Here is a 25,170-nt window from a genome sequence, read left to right on the forward strand (position 1 = left end):
ATTTAGTTTGCTTTATTTAGTTTTCAATGAGCTTTCTTTCGACTGAAAGAGATATTGGGATTGTTTTCCATTTAATTTTGATTCCTGTATCGTGTTCATCAGGATGAGTGTCTGTACTGTTCGTGTGTGTGAAGAGGATTTTCCCACAGTCTTTGAACACTCCTCAGTCTGTCTTTAGTCTAAACGTGAGCTGTTGAGTCTAAAATCATCCTGCAGTTCTGAAATATTCATCTTGTGTTTCTTGGTGTTTTTTTACTCTTGGTGTTTTCTTTCTTTCTAAATCTTTCTATTCAAGAAGGTTGAACTGAAAATATTTCAGTTTACAAAACAAACCACCGATATCCCCATCGACCCGACCCAATGTCCATTTTCTTCTTATCGACCACATAAACACATAGAACTAATAAGTAAATAATAACAAAAGCAGAACAAAACATTATAATTTATCATCAACAAAAACCCCTATGCATATATATATATATATATATATATATATATAAAGACCTTCAGGTGGGACGACAAACAGAGAGTTTGGTTCAATTCTTTGTTTTGTGATATGAGACTGAGTCTCAAACACAAATTTCAAAAGTACATGTGAATCAGTGTATCATCTGCACGCTTGTATTTATTACAGGTGGGAAGGAAGAAGACAGTGGTACGAACACAGTAGGGAACAACAACAACAGTAACAACACAAACAACAACAACAACTCCTCACAGGAGGACACCAGTTTAATGAAGTAGGACTTTCTGTCACTTGTCGGGTTTCTGGGGCTGGGGGAGGAGATGCTCCCTGTGAGGCTGGGGGAGGAGATGCTCCCTGTGAGGCTGGGGGAGGACCAGGGGGTGTTTGTTGTCTCCTCGGTCATGCCAGCAGACGTCCAGCAGGGGATAGACTTTCCCCTGGACCTCCAGCCTGAAGCTGTAGATGAAGCACAGCTCGTCAGGACTGTCGCTGTTATAGAAGGTCAGACCTCTGCCCTGGTAGTCCATGAAGACTCCCACCCGGTGGGGGGGACACAACACCGGAAGGACCACCCTGGGTGACGTGAAGGCTTCATAAACCCCGTCTTTCAGTCCGATCAACCACACTCCACTATCTGGATTCTTCACCAGCTTAGCCTTACGATTGGTCGTTCCTTTGATCAACCCAAGACGCCATTTAGGTTTGTTACCGACCTCCACCTGGACAGTAAGAAGAAGCAGAGCAGCTGTATGTATCTACTGTAAATACACACACAATACAAACATTGTTTTATTAATACGGTGTCGTCCCTCATTCGTCCAGGAGTGTTCTATCGTAGAAAAGGTTTCAGCCGTAGTCGTCTGGACGCTGTTTTCAGAATCAAGACGTTTCGGCTCCCATCCGTGTCCAGATGACTACGACTGAAACCTTTTCTACGATTGTTGTATTAATCTTCCCCTGTGAATCATGTTACCCTACACGAACAGCAGTGTTTACCTCCCAGTAGTGTTTGCCAGAGGAGAAGCCTCGGTTGGCCAGGACACAGTAGCTGTAACTGAACCTCTCTGGATTATCAGGAAGCCTCCGCAGCAGGGCCCCACAGGACACCACTGTGTCCCCACGATGGAGCTCCAACATCGGGTGAGCAGTTTGAGGATCCAGCTTCAACGGCTCTGGTGCTAGAGACAGAGAACAATATATGAGACAGACAGACAGACAGACAGATAAACAGACAGACAGGCAGACAGACAGACAGACAGACAGATAAACAGACAGACAGGCAGACAGACAGACAGACAGATAAACAGACAGACAGACAGACAGATAAACAGACAGACAGGCAGACAGACAGACAGACAGACAGACAGATAAACAGACAGACAGGCAGACAGACAGACAGACAGATAAACAGACAGACAGACAGACAGATAAACAGACAGACAGGCAGACAGACAGACAGACAGACAGATAAACAGACAGACAGACAGACAGATAAACAGACAGACAGGCAGACAGACAGACAGACAGACAGATAAACAGACAGACAGGCAGACAGACAGACAGACAGGCAGGCAGACAGACAGACAGACAGATAAACAGACAGACAGGCAGACAGACAGACAGACAGATAAACAGACAGACAGACAGACAGATAAACAGACAGACAGGCAGACAGACAGACAGATAAACAGACAGACAGGCAGACAGACAGACAGACAGGCAGACAGACAGACAGACAGATAAACAGACAGGCAGACAGACAGACAGACAGACAGACAGGCAGACAGATAAACAGACAGACAGACAGGCAGACAGACAGACAGACAGACAGGCAGACAGATAGAAAGATAAACAGACAGACAGACAGACAGATAAACAGACAGACAGACAGAGAGATAAACAGACAGGCAGACAGACAGACAGACAGACAGACAGGCAGACAGATAAACAGACAGACAGACAGGCAGACAGACAGACAGACAGACAGGCAGACAGATAGAAAGATAAACAGACAGACAGACAGAGAGATAAACAGACAGACAGACAGACAGATAAACAGACAGACAGGCAGACAGACAGAAAGATAAACAGACAGATAAACAGACAGACAGACAGACAGACAGGCAGACAGACAGACAGGCAGACAGATAAACAGACAGACAGACAGGCAGACAGACAGACAGACAGACAGACAGAAAGATAAACAGACAGACAGACAGGCAGACAGACAGACAGACAGACAGACAGACAGACAGACAGATAAACAGACAGACAGGCAGACAGACAGAAAGATAAACAGACAGACAGACAGACAGACAGACAGACAGACAGAGATGAACAGACAGACAGACAGACAGGCAGACAGACAGATAAACAGACAGACAGACAGACAGACAGGCAGACAGACAGATAAACAGACAGACAGACAGACAGGCAGACAGACAGATAAACAGACAGACAGACAGACAGACAGGCAGACAGACAGATAAACAGACAGACAGACAGACAGACAGGCAGACAGACAGATAAACAGACAGACAGACAGGCAGACAGACAGATAAACAGACAGACAGACAGACAGACAGGTAGGTGTACCTGGCAGGACTTTTCGGTGTAATCTTTTCCAAACGGTGAGTTTAATGTCGTTGTGGTTGAAACCTGGTTTAAAGTTCAGAGAGCTAAAGATTCTCTCCTCCTTCTGCTGGAGCTCCTGAATCTCTCTGAACCTGAAGAGGAGAAGAGGAGGAGGAGAGGAGAGAGGAGGAGGAGGAGGAGGAGGAGGAGGAGAGAGGAGGAGGAGAGAGGAGAGAGGAGGAGGAGGAGGAGGAGAGGAGGAGGAGGAGAGAGGAGGAGGAGAGAGGAGAGAGGAGGAGGAGGAGAGGAGGAGGAGGAGGAGGAGGAGGAGGAGGAGAGAGAGAGAGAGGAGGAGGAGGAGGAGGAGGAGGAGGAGGAGGAGGAGGAGGAGGAGAGAGAGAGAGGAGAGAGGAGGAGGAGGAGGAGGAGGAGGAGGAGGAGGAGGAGGAGGAGGAGGAGGAGGAGGAGAGGAGGAGGAGGAGGAGGAGGAGGAGGAGAGAGAGGAGGAGGAGAGAGAGGAGAGAGAGAGAGAGAGAGGAGAGAGAGGAGAGGAGGAGGAGGAGAGAGGAGGAGGAGGAGGAGGAGGAGAGGAGAGGAGAGAGAGAGAGAGAGAGGAGGAGAGAGGAGGAGGAGGAGGAGGAGGAGGAGGAGGAGGAGGAGGAGGAGGAGGAGGAGGAGAGGAGGAGGAGGAGAGAGAGGAGGAGGAGAGGAGAGAGGAGGAGGAGGAGGAGGAGGAGGAGGAGGAGGAGGAGGAGGAGAGAGGAGAGGAGAGAGAGAGGAGAGAGAGGAGGAGGAGAGAGGAGGAGGAGGAGGAGGAGGAGGAGGAGGAGGAGGAGGAGGAGAGGAGGAGAGAGGAGGAGAGAGGAGGAGAGAGGAGAGAGAGGAGGAGGAGGAGGAGGAGAGAGGAGGAGGAGGAGGAGGAGGAGGAGGAGGAGGAGGAGGAGAGAGGAGGAGGAGGAGGGAGGAGGAGGAGGAGGAGGAGAGAGGAGGAGGAGAGGAGAGGAGAGAGAGAGAGGAGGAGAGAGGAGGAGGAGGAGGAGGAGGAGGAGGAGGAGGAGAGAGAGGAGGAGAGAGGAGGAGGAGGAGGAGAGAGGAGGAGGAGAGAGAGAGGAGGAGGAGGAGGAGGAGGAGGAGGAGGAGGAGGAGGAGGAGAGGAGGAGAGAGAGGAGGAGGAGGAGGAGGAGGAGAGAGGAGGAGGAGGAGAGAGAGGAGGAGGAGGAGGAGGAGGAGGAGAGAGGGAGAGAGGAGGAGGAGAGAGGAGGAGGAGAGGAGGAGGAGGAGAGAGGAGAGAGGAGGAGAGAGAGGAGGAGGAGGAGAGAGAGAGAGGAGGAGGAGGAGGAGGAGGAGAGAGGAGGAGAGAGAGAGAGAGGAGAGGAGAGGAGGAGAGAGAGAGGAGGAGGAGGAGGAGGAGGAGGAGAGAGGAGGAGGAGAGAGAGAGGAGGAGAGGAGGAGAGAGAGAGGAGAGAGGAGGAGGAGAGAGGAGGAGGAGGAGGAGGAGGAGGAGGAGAGGAGAGAGGAGAGAGAGAGAGGAGGAGAGGAGGAGGAGGAGGAGAGGAGGAGGAGGAGGAGGAGAGGAGGAGGAGAGGAGGAGGAGAGAGGAGGAGGAGGAGGAGGAGAGGAGAGAGAGGAGAGAGGAGGAGGAGGAGGAGGAGGAGGAGAGAGGAGGAGGAGAGAGGAGAGAGGGGAGGAGGAGGAGGAGAGAGAGGAGGAGGAGAGAGGAGGAGGAGGAGAGAGGAGGAGAGGAGAGAGGAGAGGAGAGAGGAGAGAGAGAGAGGAGGAGGAGGAGGAGGAGAGGAGGAGGAGGAGGAGGAGGAGGAGGAGGAGGAGGAGGAGAGAGAGGAGGAGGAGGAGAGAGAGAGGAGAGAGGAGGAGAGAGAGGAGGAGGAGGAGGAGGAGGAGGAGGAGGAGAGGAGGAGAGAGAGGAGGGAGGAGAGAGGAGGAGGGAGGAGGAGGAGGAGGAGGAGGAGAGAGAGGAGGAGGAGGAGGAGGAGGAGGAGGAGGAGAGAGGAGGAGGAGGAGAGAGAGGAGAGAGAGGAGAGGAGGAGAGAGAGAGGAGAGAGGAGGAGGAGGAGGAGGAGGAGGAGGAGGAGGAGGAGGAGGAGGAGGAGGAGGAGAGAGGAGGAGAGGAGGAGGAGGAGAGAGGAGGAGGAGAGAGGAGGAGAGAGGAGGAGAGAGGAGGAGAGAGGAGAGGAGGAGGAGGAGGAGGAGGAGGAGGAGAGAGGAGGAGGAGGAGAGAGGAGGAGGAGGAGGAGAGGAGGAGGAGAGAGAGAGGAGAGAGGAGGAGGAGAGAGGAGAGGAGGAGGAGGAGGAGGAGAGAGGAGGAGGAGAGGAGAGAGAGGAGGAGGAGGAGGGAGAGGAGGAGGAGGAGGAGGAGGAGGAGGAGAGGAGGAGGAGAGGAGGAGGAGAGGAGAGAGGAGGAGGAGGAGAGGAGGAGGAGGAGGAGAGAGAGAGGAGGAGGAGGAGGAGGAGGAGGAGAGAGAGGAGGAGGAGAGAGAGGAGGAGGAGGAGAGGAGGAGAGGAGGAGAGGAGGAGGAGGAGGAGGAGGAGGAGAGAGGAGGAGGAGAGGAGGAGGAGAGAGGAGAGAGGAGAGGAGAGAGAGAGGGAGGAGGAGGAGGAGAGAGGAGAGAGAGAGGAGGAGGAGGAGAGAGGAGGAGGAGGAGGAGAGGAGGAGAGGAGGAGAGAGGAGGAGAGAGAGGAGGAGGAGAGAGGAGGAGGAGAGAGGAGGAGAGAGGAGAGAGGAGGAGAGAGGAGGAGGAGAGAGGAGGAGGAGAGAGGAGGAGGAGGAGAGGAGGTGGAGGAGAGAGGAGGAGGAGGAGGAGAGAGGAGAGGAGAGAGGAGGAGAGAGGAGGAGAGGAGGAGGAGGAGGAGGAGGAGAGAGAGGAGGAGAGGAGGAGAGAGGAGGAGGAGAGAGGAGGAGGAGGAGGAGGAGGAGGAGGAGGAGGAGGAGGAGGAGGAGGAGGAGAGGAGGTGGAGGAGAGAGGAGGAGGAGGAGGAGGAGGAGAGAGGAGGAGGAGAGAGGAGGAGGAGGAGAGAGGAGGAGGAGAGAGGAGAGAGGAGGAGAGAGGAGGAGGAGAGAGGAGGAGGAGGAGGAGGAGAGAGAGGAGGAGGAGAGGAGGAGGAGGAGGAGAGAGGAGGAGGAGTGAGGAGAGAGGAGGAGAGAGGAGTAGGAGAGAGGAGGAGGAGGAGGAGGAGGGAGGAGGAGGAGAGGAGGAGGAGAGAGGAGAGAGGAGGAGGAGGAGGAGGAGAGAGAGGAGGAGGAGGAGGAGGAGAGGAGGAGGAGGAGGAGGAGAGAGGAGAGAGGAGGAGGAGAGAGGAGGAGGAGGAGGAGGAGGAGAGGAGAGAGGAGAGAGGAGGAGAGGAGGAGGAGGAGGAGGAGGAGAGAGGAGGAGGAGGAGGAGAGAGGAGAGGAGAGAGGAGGAGAGAGAGAGAGAGAGAGGAGAGGAGGAGGAGAGGAGGAGGAGGAGGAGGAGGAGGAGGAGGAGGAGAGAGGAGAGGAGGAGGAGAGAGGAGGAGGAGAGGAGGAGGAGAGGAGAGGAGGAGGAGGAGAGAGGAGGAGAGGAGAGGAGGAGAGAGAGGAGAGAGAGAGAGAGGAGAGGAGGAGAGAGGAGGAGAGGAGGAGGAGAGGAGAGAGGAGGAGGAGAGAGAGGAGGAGGAGAGAGGAGGAGGGAGAGAGAGAGAGAGAGAGAGGAGGAGGAGGAGAGAGAGGAGGGAGGAGGAGAGAGAGGAGGAGGAGGAGGAGGAGGAGGAGAGGAGAGAGGAGGAGAGGAGGAGAGAGGAGGAGGAGGAGGAGGAGGAGAGGAGAGAGGAGGAGGAGGAGGGAGGAGGAGGAGAGAGGAGAGAGGAGGAGGAGGAGGAGGAGGAGAGAGGAGAGGAGGAGGAGAGAGGAGGAGGAGGAGGAGGAGGAGAGAGGAGGAGGAGGAGAGAGAGAGGAGAGGAGGAGGAGGAGGAGAGGAGAGAGGAGGAGGAGGAGGAGGAGGAGGAGGAGGAGGAGGAGGAGGAGGGAGGAGGAGGAGGAGGAGGAGGAGAGGAGGAGAGAGAGAGAGAGGAGAGGAGAGGAGGAGGAGAGAGGAGGAGAGGAGGAGGAGGAGGAGGAGAGAGGAGGAGGAGAGGAGGAGGAGAGAGGAGGAGAGGAGGAGGAGAGAGGAGCGAGGAGGAGGTGGAGTGGAGGTGGAGGAGAGGAGGAGGAGGAGGAGAGAGGAGAGGAGAGAGGAGGAGGAGAGAGAGGAGGAGAGAGGAGAGAGGAGAGAGAGGAGGAGGAGAGAGGAGGAGGAGGAGAGAGGAGGAGGAGAGAGGAGGAGAGAGAGAGAGAGGAGGAGAGAGGAGGAGGAGGAGGAGGAGGAGGAGGAGGAGAGAGGAGAGAGAGGAGAGAGAGAGAGGAGAGAGGAGGAGAGAGGAGAGAGGAGGAGGAGAGGAGGAGAGGAGGAGGAGGAGGAGGAGAGGAGGAGGAGAGAGGAGAGGAGGAGGAGAGGAGGAGGAGGAGGAGGAGAGAGGAGAGAGGAGGAGAGAGGAGAGGAGAGAGGAGAGGAGGAGAGGAGGAGGAGGAGGAGGAGGAGAGAGGAGGAGGAGAGAGGAGGAGAGGAGGAGAGAGAGAAGGAGGAGGAGGAGGAGGAGGAGAGAGGAGGAGGAGGAGGAGGAGGAGGAGGAGGAGAGAGGAGAGAGAGGAGGAGAGAGAGGAGGAGGAGAGAGGAGGAGGAGGAGGAGGAGAGAGGAGGAGAGGAGGAGGAGAGAGAGAGAGGAGAGAGAGGAGGAGGAGGAGGAGGAGGAGAGAGGAGAGAGGAGGAGGAGGAGAGGAGGAGGAGGAGGAGGAGAGAGGAGAGGAGGAGAGAGGAGGAGGAGGAGGAGAGAGGAGAGGAGGAGGAGAGAGAGGAGGAGGAGGAGGAGAGAGGAGGAGGAGGAGGAGAGAGGAGGAGAGGAGAGAGGAGAGAGGAGAGAGGAGAGGATGGAGAGGAGGAGGAGGAGGAGGAGGAGGAGGAGGAGGAGAGAGAGGAGGAGGAGGAGAGAGAGGAGGAGGAGGAGGAGGAGAGAGAGAGGAGGAGAGAGGAGAGGAGGAGGAGGAGGAGGAGGAGGAGGAGAGAGGAGAGGAGAGGAGAGAGGAGAGAGGAGGAGGAGGAGGAGGAGGAGGAGGAGGAGGAGGAGAGAGGAGGAGAGAGAGGGGAGAGAGGAGGAGGGAGGAGGAGGAGGAGGAGAGAGGAGAGGAGAGAGGAGAGAGAGGAGGAGGGGAGAGAGGAGGAGGAGGAGGAGAGGAGGAGGAGAGAGGAGAGAGAGAGGAGAGAGGAGGAGGAGAGAGGAGGAGGAGAGGAGGAGGAGAGAGGAGAGAGGAGGAGGAGGAGAGGAGGAGGAGGAGGAGGAGAGGAGAGAGGAGGAGGAGAGAGGAGAGAGGAGGAGAGAGGAGGAGGAGGAGGAGGAGAGAGGAGGAGGAGAGAGGAGGAGGAGGAGGAGGAGGAGGAGGAGAGGAGGAGAGAGGAGGAGGAGGAGGAGGAGGAGGAGAGAGGAGAGAGAGGAGAGAGAGAGGAGGAGAGAGAGGAGGAGGAGGGGGAGAGAGGAGGAGGAGGAGGAGAGGAGAGAGGAGGAGGAGGAGAGGAGGAGGAGGAGGAGAGGAGGAGGAGGAGGAGGAGGAGGAGGAGGAGGAGGAGGAGGAGGAGAGGAGGAGAGGAGGAGGAGAGAGGAGGAGAGAGGAGGAGGAGAGAGGAGAGGAGAGAGAGAGGAGGAGGAGAGGAGGAGGAGAGAGGAGAGAGGAGGAGGAGGAGGAGGAGGAGGAGGAGGAGGAGGAGGAGAGAGGAGGAGGAGAGAGGAGAGAGGAGGAGGAGGAGGAGGAGAGAGGAGGAGGAGAGAGGAGAGGAGAGAGGAGGAGGAGAGAGGAGAGAGGAGGAGGGGGAGAGAGGAGGAGGAGAGAGGAGAGGAGGAGGAGGAGGAGGAGAGAGGAGGAGGAGAGAGGAGGAGGAGGAGGAGGAGGAGAGGAGCTGAAATATGTTTCACTGTATGTTTAATCATTAAATCAGTTAATTGACGATATGTCGAGATGTTTGTTACCTCGGAGCGATCGAACCGTACTTCTGTAAACAGAAACAGAAATAAATATTATTTCAGATTTGATCAATAATCTATCAGGACAGATCATTGATCAGTTTATATTTGTTAGCAGTCGTTTTAACCGTTACAGTTACAGATAAAAGATTCCTGCCGTCGCTATGCGACCGGAAGATGTTATTGATCTTACCCAGTTGTTTCATGCAGGCTAAGTAAACAACGTGGGGAGAATACGACTTCATTAACAAGCTGGAATGGAAATTAAAAAAGGGGGTCAGTCACAGTCGGGGTGCTGAGAGAAGTGACCAACGACAGGTTCATCATAGTCTATAATAATGCAGCGCAGCGAGGAGACCGGTCTCCTGTTAACAGACTCCGGTCTGCAGAGTCCACTTCACTGATAAACCTCAGAAGAGAAACATCCAGCTTCATGATCCAAGAACGTTTTTATATCACGTCCACACTTCTGTCCATATGCACACGCCCCCTCTCTGAGTCTGCTCTACGTGAACGGCGGATTGGTGTGTCACTTTAAATGTTACCGCCTCAAGGAATTGTGGGACGGCATTATGTCCTTTAGTTTCGTAAAGGACGGTCCAGTGAGTCCTGCTAAAGGAGATATGAAAGGAAGCACTGCAGCAGCTTTCCTCAGCATTTAGAGAATTTGAACAGCTCTTATCATGGCTGCCACGTAGATTCCTGCACTACGTACTGGACTCATCGCAGACTGCAACAGACCGACAGAACCGTGATGGTCCAGGTGTCCTGCACTACGTACTGGACTCATCGCAGACTGCAACAGACCGACAGAACCGTGATGGTCCAGGTGTCCTGCACTACGTACTGGACTCATCGCAGACTGCAACAGACCGACAGAACCGTGATGGTCCAGGTGTCCTGCACTACGTACTGGACTCATCGCAGACTGCAACAGACCGACAGAACCGTGATGGTCCAGGTGTCCTGCACTACACGCACTGGACTCATCGCAGACTGCAACAGACCGACAGAACCGTGATGGTCCAGGTGTCCTGCACTACATTCTGGACTCATCGCAGACTGCAACAGACCGACAGAACCGTGATGGTCCAGGTGTCCTGCACTACATTCTGGACTCATCACAGACTGCAACAGACCGACAGAACCATCATAGTCTAGGTGTCCTGCACTACGTACTGGACTCATCACAGACTGCAACAGACCGACAGAACCGCGGATGGTCCAGGTGTCCTGCACTACATACTGGACTCATCACAGACTGCAACAGACCGACAGAACTGTGATGGTCCAGGTGTCCTGCACTACATTCTGGACTCATCACAGACTGCAACAGACCGACAGAACCATCATAGTCTAGGTGTCCTGCACTACGTACTGGACTCATCACAGACTGCAACAGACCGACAGAACCGTGATGGTCCAGGTGTCCTGCACTACATACTGGACTCATCACAGACTGCAACAGACCGACAGAACCATCATAGTCTAGGTGTCCTGCACTACATACTGGACTGACCACAGACTGCAACAGACCGACAGAACCGTGATGGTCCAGGTGTCCTGCACTACATACTGGACTCATCACAGACTGCAACAGACCGACAGAACCGTGATGGTCCAGGTGTCCTGCACTACATACTGGACTCATCACAGACTGCAACAGACCGACAGAACCGTGATGGTCCAGGTGTCCTGCACTACATACTGGACTCATCACAGACTGCAACAGACCGACAGAACCGCGTGATGGTCCAGGTGTCCTGCACTACATACTGGACTCATCACAGATTGCAACAGACCGACAGAACCGTGATGGTCCAGGTGTCCTGCACTACATACTGGACTCATCACAGACTGCAACAGACCGACAGAACCATCATAGTCTAGGTGTCCTGCACTACATACTGGACTCATCACAGACTGCAACAGACCGACAGAACCATCATAGTCCAGGTGTCCTGCACTACATACTGGACTCATCACAGACTGCAACAGACCGACAGAACCATCATAGTCTAGGTGTCCTGCACTACATACTGGACTGACCACAGACTGCAACAAACTGACAGTACCATGATGAAGTCCAGGTGCCCCTCGTTGCTCAGGTCATGCAGGGTGTTCTGGGCCTCCTGCAGCCGGTTCAGGTTCTGGTTTAACTGGTCTGTCTGGTTCTGGAGGGACGAGATGAGGACTGCAGCCGATGTCTCCACCTGCTGCATGAACCCCGCCTCCTCCACTTCCAGGCAGCGGCGCAGTTCACCAAACTCCTTCCTCACCACCCACTTCAGCACGTCAGACTCATTCTGATTGGACAGAGAGCACCAGTTCAGATTGTGACCCCCTATTGGCTGACAGCTCCAACAGAAACAGATCCTGTTTTCAAACTAAGAGTCTGAACTGAGATCAGTAACATTCTCAGAGAAACTCTGATGAACTGAGCTCATCATGATGTTGTCTATCGGACACCTGAGCACACCTGGATTATTAACACACGAAACACATAACAATAATATTACAGTGTAAATCTTTATTATTTATAGCAATATACATTTTCCACTTAGGGTTAAAAGAGTTTTAAAAGTTTTACTGTTTACTGTTATTTTAAGTCTTACATTGTTGTGTTATTTAATGAAAATGTACATGGATTCTTAATTGTCTCTTTCACTGCTGTTCATATCTCTGGACGCCAGGTGTCAGTGTTTACAGAGACTACTGTTAAGGTCGTCTTTCTTGGTCTGTCCTTGGTGTTCTTGGTTTTTCCATGTGTATAATTTGGAGAGTCTCTGGGTGTGTGGTGCTGTGACTCGTTTAAAATAAAAAACACTACGGGTGTTCGTAGTGTAGAGCAAGATAATATTAATGCTCATAAAGCCTCAGCACTTGTAATTGGTTGGTGATTAAGTGGTTAAATATGTTATAATAAAGACAGAAGTGTATTAAGTTGTGTATTCTCCAGGATAGTTTCACATAGATTTGATGAATCATTTGTAATGTAAGTGCTCCGGAAATTCATCAATCTATGTTCATTAAACAGAAACATGATGAGGATTCAACGTGGAACAACAGATCATTAAAAAACAACAGAAACAATAACAACAGTAAAGTGTAAATGTAGACATCACCCACAGTGATCCTGGATTTGTTGTACGCCATTTTACAGATCTGATCCTCCAGTTTACGTTTATGATGCTGAAACTCTGTCATAAGACAGGAAATGTCCTCCTGAGAGACAGACAGACAGACAGGTAAAACAAATTTAAGCATTGAAGAATCACAGAACCAGTTTTTTTCTGTTTATTCCATCCATCCATTTTCTGCCTCTCATCCGGGGCCAGGTCACAGTACTGGTGGCAGCAGGCTATGCAAGGTAGTCCAGCAACATCAGTCTGGACTAACCCCTGCCTCCACCTCCTGAATCATCTGAAGCTTTGCCAGAGCCCCTTCGAGGCCAACCAAAAGTTCTTTTCCATGACCTCCCTGAACTTATTCTACACCAGAGTTGTTACTTCTGTCACCACAAAAACTGCAGCCCTTCTGAACTCCTGATACCTGTCTGCGTAATCTACCTACCGAACTCTTTATAATATCATTTACAGAGACCCAACAAGCAAGCATGCACTTGGTGAGAGTGGCAAGGAAAACTAAAGCTAAAACCCTAGATAATGTGTCTCAGAAGTGTTTGGGGCCAAGTACAATAACTTCAGTTTCGTTGAGTTTGTTGAGTTTAACATCAGAAAATTCATCCAGGTCTTTATGTCCTTAAGGCATGCTTGAAGTTTAGCTAACTGGTTAGTTTCATCTGGCTTGATCGATAGATATAACTGGGTGTCATCTGCATAGCAATGAAAGTTTATGGAGTGTTTCCTAATAATACTGCCTAGAGGAAGCATATAAAATTTGAATAGAATCTGAAACTGAGATCGATCTGATAGATAGGATTTAAACCAGCTCAGTGCGGTTCTAACCCCAACCCTGCCCCCGTCTGCCGCCAGACTGACAACACAACCGACCCCAATGCCTATCCCTGCGGGCGGTGGGCCCACAGGGTTTCGGGTTGTGCACGACTGGGCCTTATGGGTTACCCTTTAAATGGTTCTCTGTCATCACAGATTAAGCTCTTCTTGTCATTCTAGTTTTGGAAACAGGGTAAACTGATGAGCCCACTTTGATAGAGATGTCTGAACAAACAGTTGCCTTCACAGCCGCCATTTTCTTCAGCTGACTGTTTGTAGGTATGACCCAAAATAGCATCTACCCAAAGTCACACAGGAAGTAAACACTATATACCAGAGGGCAGGCGCTGGTGAAGGTCACACCAGTTACAGAGTGCAGTGTGTAGTATTACTGTTATGTTCATGTTCAAACTGATGAAGGCAAAATAGCCAAAAACGTGTTTTAATTTGAATGGATTTGCATTGAAGCTCACACTTGACTGCACCTCACTGTGTGTGCGCTCTCAAGGTAAGAACATGTTCGTGAACATTAACAACATGTGACCTTATTGTGAAACTGGAAACACAAAGGTGATATTTGGTTTGAGTGGAACATTAAACTCCTGGTGTTAATCTCATTGTGATATGATGTGAGCTAATGGCTGCTTATCTGCACTGAGTCAACAACATCAAAGTGTTTTAGGTTTCCTTTAACCGTCAGCCAGTGAACACTGTTCAACATCATATCATCATATTCGTGAAAAATGATTATTAGAACAATGTTGTATATAAATTAACTATGTATACTCTTTACAACCTAAGAGACTGGACATCATTCACATACAAATCTTCTTTATAAATGTATGTATAGATATATTTATATATTTATACGGCTATAGACGGAGCTCACAGGTGTGGTTTTGTTTTTTTCTTACCTTCATGTGACTGTAGACGGAGCTCACAGGTGTGGTTTTGTTTTTTTCTTACCTTCATGTGACTGTAGACGGAGCTCACAGGTGTGATTTTGTGTCCGCGGTGAGCACCGATGCTTCCACAGAGGCCACAGATCACCACTCGTTCATCCTCACAGTAAAGGCTGAGCGGGTTGTGATGCTGAGGACAGGACTCCAGCTGAGCTCCACCTGAAACACTCACTTCCTGTCCGCATGAACAAAACGAATATTTAAAATAAGAACGGGGTTGGGTTACAATATTTCAATTTGTTGGATCAGATGTTTCATTTGTAGAAGCAAGAGTGAAGACCTTTTTAAAAATGCTTCAGATTTGAATTTATGAGTTTAACCATATCGATCACAGGTGTTTTTACCTGCAGCGCCTCAATGATTCGAGCCAAACTGACGTTGGGAGGAGGACTGTCTCCGTCTACAGCACAGCGACACACAGGACACTGCAGCTGACCGAGAAGGTCCACTGTCATGGAGCGCACACAACACCTGGACAGGTGAGGTCAGGACAGGACATGTGGTGTGAGGAAAGGACAGGACAGGTGGAGTCAGGACAGGTGAGGACAGGACAGGACATGTGGTGTGAGGAAAGGACAGGACAGGTGGAGTCAGGACAGGTGAGGACAGGACAGGTGAGGACAAGACAGGTGAAGTCAGGACAGATGGAGTCAGGACAGGTGAGGTCAGGACAGGACATGTGGTATGAGGAAAGGACAGGACATGTGGAGTCAGGACAGGTGAGGACAGGACAGGTGAGGACAGGACAGGTGAAGTCAGGACAGATGGAGTCAGGACAGGTGAGGACAGGACAGGTGAGGACAAGACAGGTGAAGTCAGGACAGATGGAGTCAGGACAGGTGAGGACAGGACAGGTGAGGACAAGACAGGTGAAGTCAGGACAGATGAAGTCAGGACAGGTGAGGTCAGGACAGGACATGTGGTATGAGGAAAGGACAGGACATGTGGAGTCAGGACAGGTGAGGACAGGACAGGTGAAGTCAGGACAGGTGAAGTCAGGACAGATGGAGTCAGGACAGGTGAGGACAGGACAGGTGAAGTCAGGACAGGTGAGGACAGGACAGGTGAGGACAGGACAGGTGAAGTCAGGACAGATGGAGTCAGGACAGGTGAGGACAGGACAGGTGAAGTCAGGACAGGTGAGGACAGGACAGGTGAGGACAGGACAGGTGAAGTCAGGACAAGTGAGGACAGGACAGGTGAGGACAGGACAGGACAGGTGGGGTCTTACCTGCAGTACGAGTGTCCACACTGTAACATCAGTGGTTCAGTAAAGATGTCCAGACAGATGGGACACCTGAGCTGCTCCTCCAGACTCTGGCGACGCTCCATGTCCTCACTGATCCTCAACACCGAGACCAGAACCAGCAGAACCACCAGTCTCTGCAGAGCTGACTATTTATAGACTGAGGTTTTTTCTTTTTTTCTTTGACGTGATTGGACGGACCGACATAGAAGGCGGAGCCAGAAGCTGATTATTTAAAATGTCATAAAAATATTTCTAAATTATTTGGAAGAAACATTTTCTTATTCATTTTAACTAAACATTTGCAGCATTTATTGCCTATGGAGTCTGAGCGCAAACCACAAAGTACATGAAATGTACTTATTAATATTATTATTATCAACATTATTATTATTACTAGTAACATAATTCATGTTGTTAATGTTATTATTATTGGAGAGCAGTGTTTGTGAAAGTTTCTGAGAATCTGCTTTTATCTGATAAACCGACACCTCAAAGTCACCTTCACCTCACAAACAACCCGTCGTCGTGGTAACCAGGTAAAGGTTTTATTCATGCTCTTTGAAACAGGATGAAACTCAAAGACCAGTCCAGACCGGCTCCAGCGGGACTATACAGTACTAAACTATATTAAACTACACTGTATTAACTGTACTCTTCTATATTATACTAAACTGTACTATACTGTACCTCGTTCTGTTTTTTACTTCCTTTCTTACTTTAGTTTTATATTCCTCTTATTATTTATTTTACTTTCTCTATTTATCTGAACTTATTTCTGTCCTGGTGCTGCTGCAACAACCGAATGTCCCCTCTGGGGATCAATAAAGCTTATCTTATCTTATTTTATCTCACAAACTTTGACACTAAAACTCACCTTTCATCAGCCACTGAGGGCTCAGCAGCAGCGGAAGCAGTGAAAACCTTCACTCTGATGCGTCAGAGGGTTTTTAATCACCGCAGGCAGGAGGATTTGTTTTAGGTGGTCGAAATGAAACAGAAATGTAGGTGTGCTGTTTGAGCAGCAGGTGGCGCCGGAGAATCCGGTCTATGGATGACGTCATCCCTAGGTGTCAGGTGACAAAACAGTAAGAGCGAAACAGACTTCCCGGACCTCTCGGGACCCACAGCGGATTAAAAACGAGTTACAGCAGAGTTTTAATTTGAAAGAATCAGCGCGAAGGAAGGTAAGAGCTGATAAAGGCACGAGCTAACCGGCTAACCGACTGCTAACAGGCTAACTGACTGCTAACAGGCTAACTGACTGCTAACGTGCTGCTGATTGTCTGTGTGTAAATAAACAGAGAGCAAGATGGAGGTCGGCAAGAAACATCAAAGTGTCCGACATTCATCTGGCTGAGAATTAAACTGGCTGAAAAATGAATGGAGTCTGGCACAGAGAGTCTATTGAACTCAGCTACAGTGAACCGAGGTCAGGTCAGATTTAATATTGTTTGCGTTTAAAGCAGGAGTCATAAATATAAAGCTGCATGTTAACAGAGTTGAAACTGGCTAAAAACACATTGTGTTTGGCAGGAACAGACAGGAACTTACATGTCTGCAGGCTCGATATCACATCCGTTTTAAATGTAATGCTCATGGAAAGAGTATGGACATCACTTCACACGGAAAACTTAAATTACCTGAAATTTAGCTGGAGACTGGTACAGACTAATGGAGGATGTACTGGTTGATTATTGATTGATTATCGATCGGGTATTTGCTTTCAGTAGGGAGGATGATGAACTTCCGTCAGAGGATGGGATCATATATTGATAATGGACTTTTTTTGCAGTATAGATGATGTATAAATAACATATTGATTATTGATTATTATTGATTCTTTGCAGTATGAAGGAGGATGACCTTCCATCAGAGGATGGGATGACATATTGATTACTGACCTTTCATTTCTTTCAGTATTGATATGTTGCTATATTGAACATATGGATTATTGGATGATTATTGATTGGTTGTTTCTCCCCACAGTATGGAGGATGATGAACTTCCGACAGCGGATGGGATGGGTGGGCGTGGCTCTCTACCTGCTGCTCAGCATGATGGCTGTGTATTACGTCTTTGAGGTTCACAGCTTCAGTTTGGAGCACGTGCAGAAAGGCAGGGCCGGCCCGTCGGCTCCGCCCCGAGCCATCAGCTGGTCTCAGAGCCTTAGCGCTCACCTGCCGCCACTTCCTGTCTGGATGTGGGCGTCGGTCTTCCTGCTGCCGTACCTGCAGCTCTTCCTCTTCCTGTTCTCCTGTACAAGAGCCGACCCTCGAGCTGTCGGTTACTGCGTACTTCCTGTTTGCCTGGCCCTGCTGTGCAGCCGCCGCCACGCTGCCCGCAAACCGGCCAATCAGAGAGGCCCGCCGCTCATTGACACGTAGAGGGGCGGGGCCATGGCGGGAGGACGAACTGAACTGTTTGTGTTGATGTTTGTGATGTCACTTCCTGTGTGCCTTCAAACAGTTCAACAAACGCTGCTGTCCGATTTAAACCCTGAGTCTAGTCTGCCCTGAACAGAGACTGACAGGATGTATACATCTGCAACAGCTCTGCCCTGAGTGTCGACTGTCAGGATCAAAAGTTCCTGTCTGTTCCCTGTCACAAACATTTCAGTCTGCAGCTGTCAATCATTCTCAGTTATTTTATTAACAGCACAGCCCCTCCTGCTGTGTCTACGGTCAGTTAACCCATCGTTAGGTTAGTTTAACCTGTTTACTGACGCATCACTACTGTTGCTATGGTTACCTGCAGCTTAGTATTTAGGACGGAAGTTAAACTACTGACCTGACAGCTGTCGGCCAAGCGGCCAATCAAAACACTTGGCTGTATTTAATACGATGAGTCATATGACACATGCTGGTTACCATGACAACTTTATTACATCAATAAAGTGAAAGAAACATTAATTTAAGTGCCGACGGGTCTGTATTTCATTTAATTTAACATGTTGAATCTTTCAGTCTTCTGCTTTCATTTTGTTTTCATCCAACTTGTGCTGACGTTCAGTTAGCAAGTTGAACGTCCTTCCGCTCAATCTCGCATCATACATCATACATGAAGTTTGAAGTGAAAGTGAAGTGAAATGAAGAGCAGTCATCGTCTGGAAGTGGAAAAGAAAGCAAGACTGTGGTAAGTAAATAACTGTGAATGCTGTATTTAGTCTAACATGGCCCTAACTATGGGGGAGAATAACTTCAGCTTCTTTCACGGGTTTTGTTAGGTAACCTAACATTAGCTGGCGGAGCTGGAGACTCCAGCCTAACTTGCCATCTAGCAGGCTGAAAGAAAGCGAATAAGCGACATATTGAAGCTTCACACAACCCTTCGACCCCGGGCAGTGTTACCGAAATGAACGTTGTCTCTGCCATTCCCAGAGCAGAGCTTTGGTTTGGGACGATGGAGGGATTTGGACGGAAACAGCTGTTAGAGCTTCGTCTGTAACTTAACTGAATAATGAAAGCTATGTCCAAGGAGCACATAGAAAAGTTAAATGCTAATTCTGTAGTGTGAACTGACTTCATTAACATGCCACTATAATAAGTATCATATACTACAACCTTATATCTCTCCTCAGGATCATTACTGAAGTTTGTGACAGCAGCAAAAGAGACGCATGAAGAGCCGCCTCTAAATGCTGATAATGAAAACTGTGAGTTCAGTATTCCACCTTAATTATATACTTTATTAAACCCTGATGTTAGTTTGTTTGTCACATCAGTTCAGTGTCCACCTGCAGCGGGAAGACACAACACAGACCAGTGCTGAGACTGATAACTGAGCTCAATACATTCCGCTTTGATTGATAACACATCACAGTCTCTATGACAGTGTGTGTGTGTGTGTATATATATATATATATATATATATATATATACACACACACCCAGCTTTATATCATGAATGTTCTGTACATTAATACTGTTCTTATGACCGGTTGGTTCAGTGGTTACACGCAGTTTGAAAAGCAGGTTTTATTTTAATTCACCTGAGTGTAAACAGTCAGACACTTTATTTAGCCATGTGACTGAACACCTGACATCATCATCTTCACTTCACACGGGTAGTGACGTCATCCTGTCGCACACAGTCCTCAGGTGTTTACAGTTTTTCCTCAGGTGTTTCGGGTTTTGGATCTTTTAGCTGGCGGTTGTAGTTCAGAGTTTTGAGGATCCTCTGGCTCCTCGTCTTCTTCATCACTGTCATCATCCTCTTCCTCACCTGCAGCAGGTAAAACAAAGGTGAAGCTACTGTGGTCTCACAGAAGTCACAGGTAACATTAACGTTAGCAGTTAGCAGCAGATAGCTCACCTTCTGCGCAGTCTCCGCGAGTTTTTTCCCGCTCCACCAGCTCGCTGAGGAGTCGCGACACGTTCGCGTTCAGCTCGTGAATTCCGCCGATCAGAGAATTCAGATTATTTTCTACTTTAACGCTGATTTTCTCTCTCTGTCCATCTCTGAACTTCAGCTCTGCTAACACAGCCACGGCCGCCATATTTACTACAACCTCCTGATGTCGTCATCACTCGCCATCTGTTGCCTTCAGGCGCCCTCCGTAAATTGACCCTAAGGATTTAACTGTTCTTCTTTGGGTCCGGCAGACTAGACGCTACGGTTGCATATTGCCGCCCTCCACTGTCTGTTATTAATTTCCCTTTTGACAGTCATTTTATATTTTCTTATATATTCCAATACTGTGGAGACATTCCATCAGTTTTATTCAGTTTAGTCCAGTTATCCAGGTTTAGTAAAGTGCGTAGAGTGAAAACAGTTTCTCCAGCTGCTCCCAAGCCTCTGAACAGTTTCCTCCTCCTTTCACTGGATGAGGACATGGTTCACTGTCTCTACGCCTCCACACTCACATTTACCATCCCGGTGTTAACCAGTCAGAGCCAGCCCACTCCTGAACCGACAACGCCCAAGCCTCAACCTGGTTATGACTACTGAATCTTTCCTTCGGCAGGAAAATTTGCTTTTTGCGTTTTCCACTGTTTTCTGTAATGTATAGTAGAATCCCTTCTTGCTCCATCTTTATAAGGACGTTGAAAATGATTGTGTTTCTCTCGCGAGAACACAGGGCGGTTTTTATTTTACAAACTTGAAATAAATCAACACAGAGATCTGATCTGTGATCTGATCTTTAACACTGTAGAGGGTTTTATCTGTGATTTCCGAGGGACACATGAATGCACCACAGAGCCCCTTACTGTACGTCACACGTCATTAAAGTTCACTTTTATCATTACGTCATTAAAGCGTATTTTCCGTCGGGTTAAAACGCGGTGTTTTATTTCATCTGACTCTTTAATATTTTATTAATTTTTTTCTGTTTTTAAACTCGGTGACCTCTGACCCCAGAATGCCGCCAAATATGATCTGCGGAAATAAACCGGAAGTTGTCATTAGAGCTAGTAGCAGCTAGCGGTTTGATAACAAAGATCCGATCAGCTGAACACCAGACGGAGCTGATTATTGATTGTTATTGATCAGGTTATTGGCTGGTTTACAGTCGGATCAGACGGTGTAAACAGTACGGTTAAAGTTCCGATTCGGTCTTTGTTTGACTCGGTAAGTTCGTGTTTTTATTCACGCAGCTAACACTGTTAGCATTAGCACGGAGCGGATTCACGTTCACAGCTAACTGATGCTAACTAATGCTAGCTAAAGCAATCGGCAGCTGATCAGACTTATCGATGACCTGATCAGTCCTGTCTGATAATCAGCTGCACACTGACTGTTCACAGAGAGACTGAAGACTGTGATCTCATCATGTAGACAGTAGAAACAGTAGAGACAGTAGAGACAGACAGTAGAAACAGTAGAGACAGACAATAGAGACAGTAGAGACAGTAACTTAGAGGCGGACAGTAGAGACAAACAGTAGAGACAGACAGTAGAAACAGTAGAGGCGGACAGTAGAGACGGACAGTAGAGACAGTAGAGACGGACAGTAGAAACAGTAGAGACAGACAGTAGAGACAGACAAAAACAGTAGAGGCGGACATTAGAGGCGGACAGTAGAGACAGTAGAGATGGACAGTAGAGACAGTAGAGGCGGACAGTAGAGACAGTAGAGACAGACAAAAACAGTAGAGGCGGACAGTAGAGACAGTAGAGATGGACAGTAGAGACAGTAGAGGCGGACAGTAGAGGCGGACAGTAGAGACAGTATAGATGGACAGTAGAGACAGTAGAGGCGGACAGAGACAGTAGAGACGGACAGTAGAGGCGTGCGACTGAAACATATTGATTTTGTTGCTCACTGATCAGAAGTCTTCAGCCTGTTAGAGACAGTAGAGACGGACAGTAGAGACGAACAGTAGAGACAGACAGTAGACACAGTAGAAACAGTAGAGACGGACAGTAGAGACAGTAGAGACAGACAAAAACAGTAGAGGCGGACAATAGAGGCGGACAGTAGAGACAGTAGAGATGGACAGTAGAGACAGTAGAGATGGACAGTAGAGACAGTAGAGGCGGACAGTAGAGACAGTAGAGACAGACAAAAACAGTAGAGGCGGACAATAGAGGCGGACAGTAGAGACAGTAGAGATGGACAGTAGAGACAGTAGAGGCGGACAGTAGAGACAGTATAGATGGACAGTAGAGGCGGACAGAGACAGTAGAGATGGACAGTAGAGGCGTGCGACTGAAACATATTGATTTTGTTGCTCACTGATCAGAAGTCTTCAGCCTGTTAGAGACAGTAGAGACAAACAGTAGAGACGGACAGTAGAGACGAACAGTAGAGACAGACAGTAGACACAGTAGAGACAGTAGAGGCGGACAGTAGAGACGGACAGTAGAGACAGACAGAAACAGTAGAGGCGGACAGTAGAGACAGTATAGATGGACAGTAGAGGCGGACAGTAGAGACGGACAGTAGAGACAGTAGAGACGGACAGTAGAAACAGTAGAGGCGGACAGTAGAGGCGGACAGTAGAGACAGTAGAGACAGACAGAAACAGTAGAGGCGGACAGTAGAGGCGGACAGTAGAGACAGTATAGATGGACAGTAGAGACAGTAGAGGCGGACAGTAGAGACAGTAGAGATGGACAGTAGAGGCGTGCGACTGAAACATATTGATTTTGTTGCTCACTGATCAGAAGTCTTCAGCCTGTTAGAGACAGTAGAGACAAACAGTAGAAACGGACAGTAGAGACGGACAGTAGAGACGAACAGTAGAGACAGACAGTAGAGACAGTAGAGGCGGACAGTAGAGGCGGACAGTAGAGACAGTAGAGACGGACAGTAGAGACAGTCGAGACAGACAGAAACAGTAGAGGCGGACAGTAGAGACAGTATAGATGGACAGTAGAGGCGGACAGTAGAGACGGACAGTAGAGACAGTAGAGACGGACAGTAGAAACAGTAGAGGCGGACAGTAGAGACAGTAGAGACAGACAGAAACAGTAGAGGCGGACAATAGAGGTGGACAGTAGAGACAGTAGAGATGGACACTAGAGACAGTAGAGGCGGACAGTAGAGACAGTAGAGATGGACAGTAGAGGCGTGCGACTGAAACATATTGATTTTGTTGCTCACTGATCAGAAGTCTTCAGCCTGTTCACAGCCGTTCAGTAGAAAACGTTGAAATTCCAACAGGACAGTAGAGACGGACAGTAGAGACGGACAGTAGAGGCGGACAGTCGAGACAGTAGAGGCGGACAGTAGAGACAGACAGTAGAGACAGACAGTAGAGGCGGACAGTAGAGACAGTAGAGGCGGATAGTAGAGACAGACAGTAGAGACGGACAGTAGAGACAGTAGAGACGGACAGTAGAGACAGTAGAGATGGACAGTAGAGGCGTGCGACTGAAACATATTGATTTTGTTGCTCACTGATCAGAAGTCTTCAGCCTGTTCACAGCCGTTCAGTAGAAAACGTTGAAATTCCAACAGGACAGTAGAGACGGACAGTAGAGACAGACAGTAGAGACAGTAGAGATGGACAGTAGAGGCGGACAGTAGAGACAGTAGAGACGGACAGTAGAGGCGGACAGTAGAGACAGTAGAGACAGACAGTAGAGACGGACAGTAGAGACAGACAGTAGAGACGGACAGTAGAGACAGTAGAGATGGACAGTAGAGGCGTGCGACTGAAACATATTGATTTTGTTGCTCACTGATCAGAAGTCTTCAGCCTGTTCACAGCCGTTCAGTAGAAAACGTTGAAATTCCAACAGGACAGTAGAGACAGTAGAGACAGACAGTAGAGACAGTAGAGATGGACAGTAGAGGCGTGCGACTGAAACATATTGATTTTGTTGCTCACTGATCAGAAGTCTTCAGCCTGTTCACAGCCGTTCAGTAGAAAACGTTGAAATTCCAACAGGACAGTAGAGACGGACAGTAGAGACAGACAGTAGAGACAGACAGTAGAGACAGTAGAGGCGGACAGTAGAGACGGACAGTAGAGACAGTAGAGACAGACAGTGGAGACAGACAGTAGAGACAGTAGAGGCGGACAGTAGAGACAGACAGTAGAGACAGACAGTAGAGGCGGACAGTAGAGACAGACAGTAGAGAGACAGTAGAGACAGTAGAGGCGGACAGTAGAGACAGACAGTAGAGACAGACAGTAGAGACAGTAGAGGCAGACAGTAGAGACAGACAGTAGAGACAGACAGTAGAGACGGACAGTAGAGACAGACAGTAGAGACAGTAGAGGCGGACAGTAGAGACAGACAGTAGAGACAGTAGAGACAGACAGTGGAGACAGACAGTAGAGACAGTAGAGGCGGACAGTAGAGACAGACAGTAGAGACAGACAGTAGAGGCGGACAGTAGAGACAGACAGTAGAGACAGACAGTAGAGGCGGACAGTAGAGACAGACAGTAGAGACAGACAGTGGAGACAGACAGTAGAGACAGACAGTAGAGACAGTAGAGACAGACAGTGGAGACAGACAGTAGAGACGGACAGTAGAGACAGACAGTAGAGACGGACAGTAGAGACAGTAGAGACGGACAGTAGAGGCGTGCGACTGAAACATATTGATTTTGTTGCTCACTGATCAGAAGTCTTCAGCCTGTTCACAGCCGTTCAGTAGAAAACGTTGAAATTCCAACAGGACAGTAGAGACGGACAGTAGAGACAGACAGTAGAGACAGACAGTAGAGGCGGACAGTAGAGACGGACAGTAGAGACAGTAGAGGCGGACAGTAGAGACAGACAGTAGAGACAGTAGAGACAGACAGTGGAGACAGACAGTAGAGACAGTAGAGGCGGACAGTAGAGACAGACAGTAGAGACAGACAGTAGAGGCGGACAGTAGAGACAGACAGTAGAGAGACAGACAGACAGAGAGGCAGACAGTGGAGACAGACAGTAGAGACAGACAGTAGAGACAGACAGTGGAGACAGACAGTAGAGACGGACAGTAGAGACAGACAGTAGAGACAGTAGAGGCGGACAGTAGAGACAGACAGTAGAGACAGTAGAGACAGACAGTGGAGACAGTAGAGGCGGACAGTAGAGACAGACAGTAGAGGCGGACAGTAGAGACAGTAGAGGCGGACAGTAGAGACAGACAGTAGCGGCGGACAGTAGAGACGGACAGTAGAGACAGTAGAGGCGGACAGTAGAGACAGACAGTAGAGACAGTAGAGACAGACAGTGGAGACAGACAGTAGAGACAGTAGAGGCGGACAGTAGAGACAGACAGTAGAGACAGACAGTAGAGGCGGACAGTAGAGACAGACAGTAGAGACAGTAGAGGCAGACAGTGGAGACAGACAGTAGAGACAGACAGTAGAGACAGACAGTGGAGACAGACAGTAGAGACGGACAGTAGAGACAGACAGTAGAGACAGTAGAGGCGGACAGTAGAGACAGACAGTAGAGACAGTAGAGACAGACAGTGGAGACAGTAGAGGCGGACAGTAGAGACAGACAGTAGAGGCGGACAGTAGAGACAGTAGAGGCGGACAGTAGA

At 49.5% G+C, this 25,170-nt stretch overlaps 4 protein-coding genes across 8 annotated transcripts in view; 2 read left to right on the top strand and 2 right to left on the bottom strand.

Moving 5' to 3' along the window:
- Nucleotides 1–599: 599 nt before the first annotated feature.
- On the bottom strand, nucleotides 600–16,224 carry LOC122862853 (E3 ubiquitin-protein ligase TRIM50-like). 2 transcript variants are annotated; one of them, XM_044168654.1, is made up of 10 exons: nucleotides 16,106–16,224; nucleotides 15,214–15,453; nucleotides 14,327–14,453; nucleotides 13,987–14,157; nucleotides 12,194–12,289; nucleotides 11,140–11,370; nucleotides 9,071–9,093; nucleotides 3,062–3,192; nucleotides 1,463–1,644; nucleotides 600–1,185 (listed from the first exon to the last, which is right to left on the bottom strand). In XM_044168654.1, the coding sequence occupies exons 2-10, from the start codon at nucleotides 15,312–15,314 to the stop codon at nucleotides 754–756; spliced, it is 1,494 nt and encodes a 497-aa protein (XP_044024589.1). In that variant the 5' UTR covers nucleotides 15,315–15,453; nucleotides 16,106–16,224; the 3' UTR covers nucleotides 600–753. The 2 variants fall into 2 exon arrangements, with proteins under 2 accessions (XP_044024589.1, XP_044024590.1); XM_044168655.1 differs by lacking the exons at nucleotides 11,140–11,370; nucleotides 16,106–16,224 and having other exon boundaries at nucleotides 15,214–16,012.
- A 44-nt stretch (nucleotides 16,225–16,268) lies between these two features.
- On the top strand, nucleotides 16,269–18,145 carry tmem251 (transmembrane protein 251). 2 transcript variants are annotated; one of them, XM_044168660.1, is made up of 3 exons: nucleotides 16,269–16,415; nucleotides 16,533–16,660; nucleotides 17,218–18,145. In XM_044168660.1, exons 2-3 carry the CDS (start codon nucleotides 16,612–16,614, stop codon nucleotides 17,613–17,615), a joined length of 447 nt encoding a protein of 148 aa, XP_044024595.1. In that variant the 5' UTR covers nucleotides 16,269–16,415; nucleotides 16,533–16,611; the 3' UTR covers nucleotides 17,616–18,145. The 2 variants fall into 2 exon arrangements, with proteins under 2 accessions (XP_044024595.1, XP_044024596.1); XM_044168661.1 differs by lacking the exon at nucleotides 16,533–16,660 and having other exon boundaries at nucleotides 16,280–16,415.
- On the bottom strand, nucleotides 18,092–20,112 carry si:dkeyp-55f12.3 (uncharacterized protein LOC568418 homolog). Of its 2 annotated transcripts, XR_006374856.1 has the most exons (3): nucleotides 19,543–20,112; nucleotides 19,220–19,452; nucleotides 18,092–18,334 (listed from the first exon to the last, which is right to left on the bottom strand). XR_006374856.1 is itself a non-coding variant. In XM_044168662.1 (2 exons), exons 1-2 carry the CDS (start codon nucleotides 19,724–19,726, stop codon nucleotides 19,346–19,348), a joined length of 291 nt encoding a protein of 96 aa, XP_044024597.1. In that variant the 5' UTR covers nucleotides 19,727–20,064; the 3' UTR covers nucleotides 18,896–19,345. The 2 variants fall into 2 exon arrangements, 1 of the variants encoding a protein (XP_044024597.1); XM_044168662.1 differs by lacking the exon at nucleotides 18,092–18,334 and having other exon boundaries at nucleotides 18,896–19,452; nucleotides 19,543–20,064.
- ubr7 (ubiquitin protein ligase E3 component n-recognin 7) overlaps nucleotides 19,324–25,170 on the top strand; it is a 30,067-nt gene continuing 24,220 nt past the window's right edge. The window contains exon 1 of one of the 2 annotated variants that reach the window (XM_044168658.1): nucleotides 19,324–19,461. The gene's annotated coding sequence lies outside the window, so the exon portion shown is untranslated. Of the gene's footprint in view, nucleotides 19,462–20,619; nucleotides 20,800–25,170 lie in introns of those variants that run through there. The other variant, XM_044168656.1, reaches the window with a different exon arrangement.

This window comes from Siniperca chuatsi, linkage group LG16, assembly GCF_020085105.1.
Source record: "Siniperca chuatsi isolate FFG_IHB_CAS linkage group LG16, ASM2008510v1, whole genome shotgun sequence".
In the NCBI taxonomy this organism is placed as follows: Eukaryota; Metazoa; Chordata; class Actinopteri; order Centrarchiformes; family Sinipercidae; genus Siniperca; species Siniperca chuatsi.